We start from the raw sequence: 9,688 nt of genomic DNA on the forward strand, positions 1-9,688 counted from the left end.
CTCTCTCTCTCTCTCTCTCTCTCTCTCTCTCTCTCTCTCTCTCTCTCGCCCCTCTCCCTCTCCTCCTTCCCTCTTTTCCTTTAAATAGTTATAACGTAGCTGTACTCCACTTCATATATGTAGCTTTATTTTTCCTCTTTGTGCAAATTTCTGCAAGAATTATACGTAGAAATTTAATACTGTAAGTAATTTTTTGGTTAGTGATTAATCACTTAAAAGCACTATTAAAAGCACTATTAACAGTGCTTTTAATAGTGCTTTTAAGTGATTAATTACTAGCCAAAAAATCACTTACAGTATTAAATTTCTATAAGGGGTGTACATTCCACGGTAGAAATTACTTCGTTACGGTGACTTTATATATAGGCACGACTTAGAGATAATATCTCTTCTTAATCATGCTAGCATGTTCGTTTATCGTTCAAAATCAAATAAATTTTTATAGGTATATATCAATACCTTAATATAAAATTGTATATATTATTATATTATAAACGTTTTATGGATAATTGTATCTCGTGACGTGGCATTTCTTTCTTAATTGCATGCTACGTGACAACATCCGCATTTCATTTATATTCCAAATTTATCAGTAGAAAACCTTTAAGTAGACAAATACAAAAAAGAGAGAACATATTGTATCGTAAAGTTGTCTTCAATTTATAGTTTTTAAAAGAATCTCTATTTATATGTAACTTGAGGCATTGGCATTGACATGAATCTCGGATTTCTACGTTTATAAGAAATAAATATATTTATTTATCGTCGCGTATAACTTACCTACCGTCCACGGCGTCAATAATTTCTGCTCGAATGCCAAGTTCCTCGAAAAGCCTCTGCATCCTTTTACGTCTCTTCGGTCTCCTTAACAGATTTATCATGTAGATGTGATCCAGACCTAGGGTATCCTTCTCTGGATACATCACGAATTCCTTCAAATCATCTGACAACGGCAAATAGTCGCTAAATGCTGTATAAAACGCAATTGTGCTACATCAATCAACATCGTCAACGCGACAATATTGTATATCTGATTGGATATTATGTACACAAACGGAAAATACAAATAAAATGTGGTATTTATTACGAAAAATAAGATCGATTTCCATTTATTTATATTTTGTTCTGCTCGTTTATCATTTATTTATTTTATTTATTTATATTATGCTCTTGTCTCACAAAAGCAAACTTACACAACATTTCCACCTTAGTATTAGTCAACCGTTGCATATCTTCTGCGATAGTCTCATCATTCTCTAAAGGCACCATGACAAAACCGTAGACGTCGTCATTACACACGAACAATGGCACATCTACAACACAAACACAATATTCTGTATATGTTTAGAGTAAAATCCAGTAAGCAACTTGATAGCAGTCTGTTGGTAGATTGATAACAGATTTAATCAGACATGTCAGCAGATTGACATTAACTGCATCCGCATTCAGCTTATGTTCCGCCAGCAAAGTCTGCTGACATAATCAGACAGCAGATTAGCAGCAGAAACCGCGCAGACAAAGCCTCCTGACAGGCAATGTGAGCAAATTGATAGCAAAAACCTCACAGGGACCGTATTCTTGAGCCTGCCCTAATGATTTTCGTATGCAATTTTCTATTTGAAAAACATTGAATTTCGCATGCAAGTTTCATGAAAACGATTCGAGAATAGGGCTCTAGAGCCTAAACGGTTTCAACAGGATCTGCTCGATTTCTGCCGCCAATCTGCTGTTTGATTATGTTAGCAGATTCTATTACACTGTACAACAAAAAATCACTTTTTTCGGGCACAAGAACGAACCTTGCGGCATTCGATAGTTTTTTAGACGCAGAAAATGATCCCGTTTGCCAAATTGCTCTATTACGTCACAATTTTGAGATATTTGCAGTTAAAATTGCAAAAATGAGCTATTTTAGTGTATTTTGGCATATTATAACTACGATATGTGACGTATCGGAGAAGTTTAATCGCAATCAAAATTAAGTATGTTGTTAGAACTTTCAACCCTTAAAAGGAATTTTTTGTGTCGCTTATGGTTAAAAAAATATTGATGATTAACGTAGAATCTATTGCGTCAAAGTTGCGACTTCTCCGATTGTGACGTGATAGAGCAAAGTTATAGTTCTGTTGACGTTCTGCTGACATCATGTGATTATATCAGAACCGAGATCAAATCTGTAGTCTATCTGCCGACAGTAGTAGATACTTGGCAAGATCTGCTTTCGACAGACTTGGCTGTTTGGGAAGCTTTACAAAAAATATTAATTTCGACAACAATTAGCAAACGAATGCAATAACAACGACTTTATGACATTTCGACTTTCGATTTGGGTCCTTATTATAAGTAATCTGATAATAAAAAAGTATTGTAACTCCCAACTTGAACATCTGGTGTTTATGAAAATTTTAACAGAAATAATCATAAGTTATGAAGATGTACAAAGTCGGTGGTGACGGGGACCGGTCTTGCTGATGTGTGTGACGACTGTAATCCGCTACTCTTGTTATTAATTAATATGCAAAAAGATTATCAAATAATAAAAAATATCGCGGAGCAACGATCTGTGCGTGTTTATAACGAAGTTAGGAGATGTAAGCTTTTTACAGTCAAAATTAAATCTACTTTTTTCACAGAATTACAAATTAAGTCAAAGTGCGAGGGCAGAGGTCAATAATTTGGTATTCATGCTTGAAAAGGGCCTCCTCTCTGATTTCAATGACCTTTTTTTCTTTTTTTTAATAACGGGTGAAATCCACACGGATACCCCCTCCCCCGGGGTGGGGAGGGCGATTATGTGGAACTTTAATGACTTTAATGAACAATGACGCCGGCTAAAGCCTTCTGAAGGTCACTCAGGAGGGTGACAACATATGTCAAGGTCATTGAAATCGGAGAGGAGGCCCCTTTTATGCATAAATACCAATAATTTTAAAGAATCGGCACTTGATCGGTACTAAAAAGGATAAAAAATTTTACTTTATACACCCCAAGGGGGCTTAAAGGGCGTTTTGAAGGGACGTACCCAACCCTAACCTCCAATTCATCCACTTTCTTACTGTTTCCTCCTTTGGACCAACGGTTTAATGTCTCTTCGTCTCTTCCGAAAGACGGAGCACAGTTTCCTCCGCATCTTGCACGGAAGGGCGCGGTTTTTTTTTCGGAAAAAAACTTTTCCATGATTCATGGCTCTAGTAGACTCGAACCTGGTTCCTCAGATTACGAGCCTGGCGCTCTACCATCTAGACCACACCGCCGCCCTACTTGATCGGTACTAATCTCACGCTATTATTCGTAATTCATAATTTTAAATGTGACAACTTATACAGGCTTTTTTACTTAAAGTCCTTACCTGATTTATTTGCTCCTATGGCAAAAGTTATGATATCATCCACCGGTCCGTCGTAACCGGTCAGTTTTTCAGCCTTATAAGTAAGACGATCGGAGTAACGTCTTCTCAGATCTATAAAAACTGCGCTGTGGATCATGGGCACATCGTGACATCCAATTTTCTCGCGAAATAGAATCGGCTCGTAGAGCTCCGTCCGCAAGTAATAATGCTCCGCCGTCATTCCGGCCCAAAAATTGCTGTACATGCCGTCCGATCTTAGTAAAGGCGCAACGACGGTATGTCCCTTATGTACCAAATTGCGAATGGTGCTCGGATTTGTCAAAAAAACATCGGCATCCAGCATCTGCAAGAAATTCTCTTTTCTCAAGTAATCTTTAAACGTCCGTAGATTTATGGGCAATCGCAAAAATAACGTACGGAAGAACGTACGGTTTTGTCGAAATATCTAAACAGTACCGGCGAAAAATTTGGACGCACCGGGAGTAAATGCAAAAAGTTGAGATTAACTGACAAAATAAATGATTATAACATTGCTTTAAACAAGTTTCTAAATTGAGAAAAAATAGGAGAAACTCAAAAATCTTCGCAATATGATATAGTTCCCTTAACCATCGAATTTGAGTTCCATTGATTGAATTATTACGGAATAAACTAAACTGACGCATAAAAGAGTTAATAAAAAAAAGAAGTTTCTCTACAGAAGGCCCTACAAACGGTTTGGAAGGATATTTCAGGTGAAACACTCTTGAAACTTCTTAATAGAATGACAAAAATTTGCACAGCTATGGAAGCTAGATAGCCTCCAGGAAAGCTCGTGGAGGCTATATATATATACAGAGAGAAACCTGAGAGCGGCCATCCGGCTTCGGGGGACGTCTGTCCTAATCTGCCCTCTGAGAAAGTGGACGTCAACTACGGCGTTACGCTCGGTAACGATCAGAGAGGACTCGGGTAACGATACATGGGTTCGTATCCAGGCTATGGTTCGTGTCCGAACTACTCAGATGGAGGGGATATGCTGGTCGCTCAAGCCTTTCCTCTGTCCGTGTACGCTAGGCCCTCGGCAAGCTTCGAGCGGGGAGAGAAGGGCAGACATACGATCTGCTGTCTCTCTTGAGCTGTGACGTTGCCGCTTTGCACGGGCCGGCTTGCCGGCTATACCACGATGCCACGCATTTTGGGTATCGCGTCTCGTGTCTCGCCGAGTGCCGAGTCTCGAGTTGACAAATCGACGATACGCTATACCCGCTATATACGTTACATTTGCTTGTATACAAATTTTAATTTTTATATTTATAATTAAATAAATAAATAAATAAATATATATATATGTATATATATTTGAAATAAATAAATATATATATATATATATGTATATATATTTGAAATTTATAAATATATAAAGATTGCAAATAAAATTAATTAAATAAATATTTATAAACATAAAAACTAAAATTCGTAAATGTAATGTATAGAAACCGTTCTATGCTTTTCTATCTAAAAAAGTCTTACATTAAAAACCTTTACTTTGCATAATAAATTTTAAATTTAATATTTAAATGCATACCAATAATTATATTATTAACTATATTGAGAAAAAAATGGTAGTTTATAATGTTTCTTGCACTCTTATTAAATTTATTTTACCTATGCATGTTCAAGCGGCCAAATTACGAGCAACAACAGAAGGATAATTGGATAAAAATAAAAACACTTTCTTAAATAAACAATACACATGGGTAACAGTGAGTTCTATTATAATTCTCGTATAGTTCTGAACGTGTTCTAACGTTTATTTCTAAAGAGTTCTGACGATAAGCATTATTTATTCATATTTTAAATAATTTTTATTGCCCAAAAAAGACGCATTTACGGGTATGTGGGTGAGACGCTGTAGAAAATCTCGGAGTTCTGGCTTATATAAAATATTTTTCGTACAGTTCTAAGCATACTAAAACAATTTCTAAAGAGTTCCGGGCATTGGCAATGTTGTATAATTTTTAAATAAATTAATAACGCACGAAAGTCAAGAATTTATCGAGAATAGGGTCTTTCTCGAGCGATAAGAATTATTTAAAAAATAAATAAATAATGCTTATTGCCAGAATAAAATAGGACAACATTAGAATACGTTTAGAACTACACGAGAATTATAGCAAAACTCACAGAACTGCCGAAATACGGCCAGCGTCTCACCTTATTTTCGATAAATTCCTGATTTCCGAGCGGTATTAATTTATTTAAAAATTATACAACGTAGTGTTTGCTAAAGTTAATAAACATATATATACAACGTAGCTAGTGGCGGGAACTCTTTAAAAAATGCTTTAGTATGCTCAGAACTATACGAAAAATATTTTATATAAGCCAAAACTCCGAGATTTCGCACAGCGTCTCATCTTCTTCTGTCATGATTACTTTTCGGTTAATATTAATTTTTTTTAATATAACACAAAGATTCTAACGCTCGGAACTCTTTAGAAAATGTTTCAATATGCTCAAAACTACTCGAAAAATATTTTACATAAACCGGAACTCCGAGATTTCAACTGGCGTCTCAACCGGTATTACTCGATGCATTGTAATTCTTTTTAGTACCTTATAATTAATTTTTTTGCTTTTATATGGCAGAACTCTTTATAGAACTGTTATAGAACTATAGATCTTGCAAAATCTGATGAGATAAACTCTTTATAGAACTGTTATAGAACTATAGATCTTGCAAAATCTGATGAGATACAGTGGTGGAACTTATGTAGGACAAAATGAGACGCTGCGTGAACATAGCGTCTCAGTTTGTACTGACGCGTTTTTTGAAAGAAGCCAGAACTCTCAATAATTTGTGAGTTTCTGCAAAATGAGACGATAGCTTCACACACACGTTAGGAAGAGAATGTATAAAGAATTATTAACGGAGATATTTTAATTTAAAAGATCATTAAAATATATATTTTTCAGGAATGTTTTATAGGGAAACGAAGAAAGTGAATAACGTTAAACTTTGCATGTTTTCTTCACTTTATTTTAAAAATTTATTTTTATTTTTTAAGTAACAAAAATGCTCTTTTTTCTGTTATATCCTGGTCACTATAAATGACAGACGATGTAAATAATTCTAGCTGTTTTAGGTATCTGAAACGCAAAAAGCTAAAATTTTCTTATTCTGCAGGAGAAGTGTGGCTATCGTCTGAACTAGAACTAAATCAATATTTCCATTCTGAGCGGCTTTTTTATTTAAAATATTATAACTTTTTTCAAAATTTTATTAGTATTTTATTAAAAGAAAATGTTTATTCTAGTTCAGACGATAACCCATATCACTTATTCTGAATAAGAAAATTTTTGGTTTTTACGTTTCTGATACCTGTCGATTTAAGCTGCTTTAACTGTTATTCTATTTACTGGCGAAATAAATTTATTATTCTGATTTTTAATAATATAAGAGAAATAAAACCGTTTTATGTGTGACCGTTATACAATCAATCAATATTAAATAAGCCGTGTATGATCCGAGCTTGTATCTTAATAGCCTAATAATGTTTTTTATGTATAATTACACGTATATTTTTTCCAATCTTAATAAATTGCGCGCTGACTAACTTGTCAGACTTACAACACAGCTCCTGTTGGAGTAGTAAATTCTTTACTATTATTTAAATCGATTTAATTAGAGGGGTGTGAGGGGATCTTATTAATCCAATAGGAGCTGTGTTGTAAGTCTGACAAGTTAATCGGCGCGTATTATAGTTGATTAAAGTTGGAAAAATATGTAAATATAGTATATAAAAAAAATTATTAGGCTACTATAAAATCTAAGCTCAGATCGTAAATGGTTTATTTAATATTGATTAATAATATTTTTGATAAAAAAGCCGCCTAGAACCTAGAATGGAAATATTGGTTTAGTTCTAGTTCAGACTATAGCCACATATACTTCTTCTGAATAAGAAAATTTTAGCTTTTTGCGTTTCAGATACCTAGAACAGCTAAAATTATTTACACCGTCTGTCATTTATGGTGACCAGGATATAACAGAAAAGAAGAGCATTTTTGTTACTTAAAAAATAAAAACAAATTTTTAAAATAAGGTGAAGACAACATGCAAAATTTGACGTTATTCACTTTCTTCGTTTCCCTATAAAAAATTCCTGAAAAATATATATTTTAAAAATCTTTTAAATCAGAATACCTCCGTTAATAATTCTTTACATTCTCTTCCTGACAGAAGAGATTTTACCACTTCTCAATATAAATATAAATTTATCTTGTTATGGTTTTATTCGATTATTCCGGCGTTTTTATATTTGTGATTTAATTAGATTATTGTTTACTTTGTTTATATTATTAGATGATTGTTTAATGTTTTAGTCTAGACTAATGTTTAATGTTTTAGTATGTAAACTTGAACATTAATTATTATGTTTTTTTATATTTATCTTCTTCTATCGTAGTAATCCGTTCCGAAGAAGACTAAGTACAGTCGAAACGTTAAGCATGTGTATTGTTTATTTAAGAAATTGTTTTTATTTTAATTCAATATCTCTCTGTTGTTGCTCGTGGCCGCTTATAAACATTATTAATAGCTAATATAAATTTAATCCACTTTTAAAAAAGGCGTGTTATCTGAGTGAATTTCGTTTGTATCGTAAAATTGAAGCCTCTTTTCCGCGATGCCGATTGGCTATCTCGATTGATTGCCGCGCCGTAGCTTGCTTCATCCCGTGAGGGACTGTCATCGCGGAGTGTGGCGAGTTTCGTGCGTGTAGTGCGTCGTGTGTGTCGTGATGTGACAGCTCGCGTCGTGTCGCGAGGTTAATCGTCCCGCGTCGTGTCGCGATTATTATATAATAGCATAATGTTAAAGCTAAATGGCGCGCGCGAAGCGCGCGCGTCTGTAGTGTCTAGTAAGAGTAAAAAGAACATTATGAACTACTTTTTTTCTCGATATAGTTAATATGTAATTATTGTTATGCATTTAAATATTAAATTTAAATACTATTATGCTAAAGTAAAGGTTTTTAATGTGACTTTTTTTGATATAAGAGCAAATTTGCCAGAACGGGGATGTCTATACATTACATTTACGAATTTTAGTTTTTATGTTTATAAATATTTTTTTAATTAATTATAATTGCAATCTTTATATTTATAAATTTTAAATATATATATATATATATATATATATATATATATATTTATTTATTTATAAATATAAAAATTAAAATTTGTAAATATACACGTAAATGTAACGTATAGCGCATCGTCGATTTGCCAACGCGAGACTCGGCATTCGGCGAGACGCGAGGAGCGATACCCGAAATGCATGGCATCGTGGCATAGCCGGCGCGTGCTAAGCAGCTACGTCACAGCTCAAGCGAGAAGGAGACAGCAGATCGTATGTCTGCCCTTCTCTCCCCGCTCGAAGTTTGCCGAGTGCCGAGCACGGTCACCGAGTCAGCCGTCTGGCATATCCCCTCCATCTGAGTAGTTCGGACACGAACCATAGTACGGACACGAACCATGTGTACCGAGCGTAACGACGTAGTTGACGTCCACTTTCTCAGGCGGCGCGTCAGTATACGTCCGCTGGAACGGAATGATCCCGGTGGCCGCTCTCAGGTTTCTCTCTGTTAATATATATTAAGTCAACGGAAAAGAAGGTTCTCTACGCTTGGCAGAAAGTGCAGCTAGGGAATTTTTAAGTCGATTCTTATGAATCAAGCTTGAATTCGATGTCTAGGTATCCCAGGTTGCCGATGACGAGGTCCAGATAGTGCGCTTCATAGTTTTCGGTGTCCATGTGTAATCGTACGTTGAATTTGATGTCTAGGTGTCCCAGGTTGCCGATGACGAGGTCCACATAGTGCGCTCCGTAGTTTTCGGTGTCTACGTGTATTAATACCTTGAATTCGATGTCCACGTGTCCCAGGTTGCCGATGACGGGATCCAGATAGTGCGCTTCATAGTTTTCGGTGTCCAGGTGTAATCGTACGTTGAATTCGATGTCTAGGTGTCCCAGGTTGCCGATGACAAGGTCCACATAGTGCGCTCCGTAGTTTTCGGTGTCTACGTTGTTGCGGCCCCAATTAAAATGTTATAATAAAATAAGAATAATATTAAGAAAGACCGAGAATAACAATAGGGAACGCGACCGCGAAAGCCCGAGAGAATTACACAACGCCGAATCAGCAAAAGATGAGTTGCGCGATCGGCCCAGATACGATCGAGCAACTCAGCGATATCGAAGGACAAGACGAGGATTGAAAAGGAAGCGACAACAGGAGACGAGAGGGCAATGTGAGTCGGGCAGCGACGAACGGGTCTTGTACGAAATAAGTT

The 9,688-nt window shown here is 35.6% G+C and overlaps 1 protein-coding gene across 1 annotated transcript; it reads right to left on the reverse strand.

Moving 5' to 3' along the window:
- Nucleotides 1-7: 7 nt before the first annotated feature.
- Nucleotides 8-4,144, reverse strand: LOC112454722 (glycosyltransferase 25 family member-like). The gene is made up of 5 exons (XM_025016268.1): nt 3,767-4,144; nt 3,350-3,692; nt 1,194-1,313; nt 781-970; nt 8-150 (listed from the first exon to the last, which is right to left on the reverse strand). Exons 2-5 carry the CDS (start codon nt 3,690-3,692, stop codon nt 126-128), a joined length of 678 nt encoding a protein of 225 aa, XP_024872036.1. The 5' UTR covers nt 3,767-4,144; the 3' UTR covers nt 8-125.
- Nucleotides 4,145-9,688: the final 5,544 nt, after the last annotated feature.

The sequence above is a fragment of the Temnothorax curvispinosus genome, unplaced genomic scaffold, assembly GCF_003070985.1.
Source record: "Temnothorax curvispinosus isolate PA1 unplaced genomic scaffold, ASM307098v1 QBEX01005280.1, whole genome shotgun sequence".
Lineage (NCBI taxonomy): Eukaryota > Metazoa > Arthropoda > Insecta > Hymenoptera > Formicidae > Temnothorax > Temnothorax curvispinosus.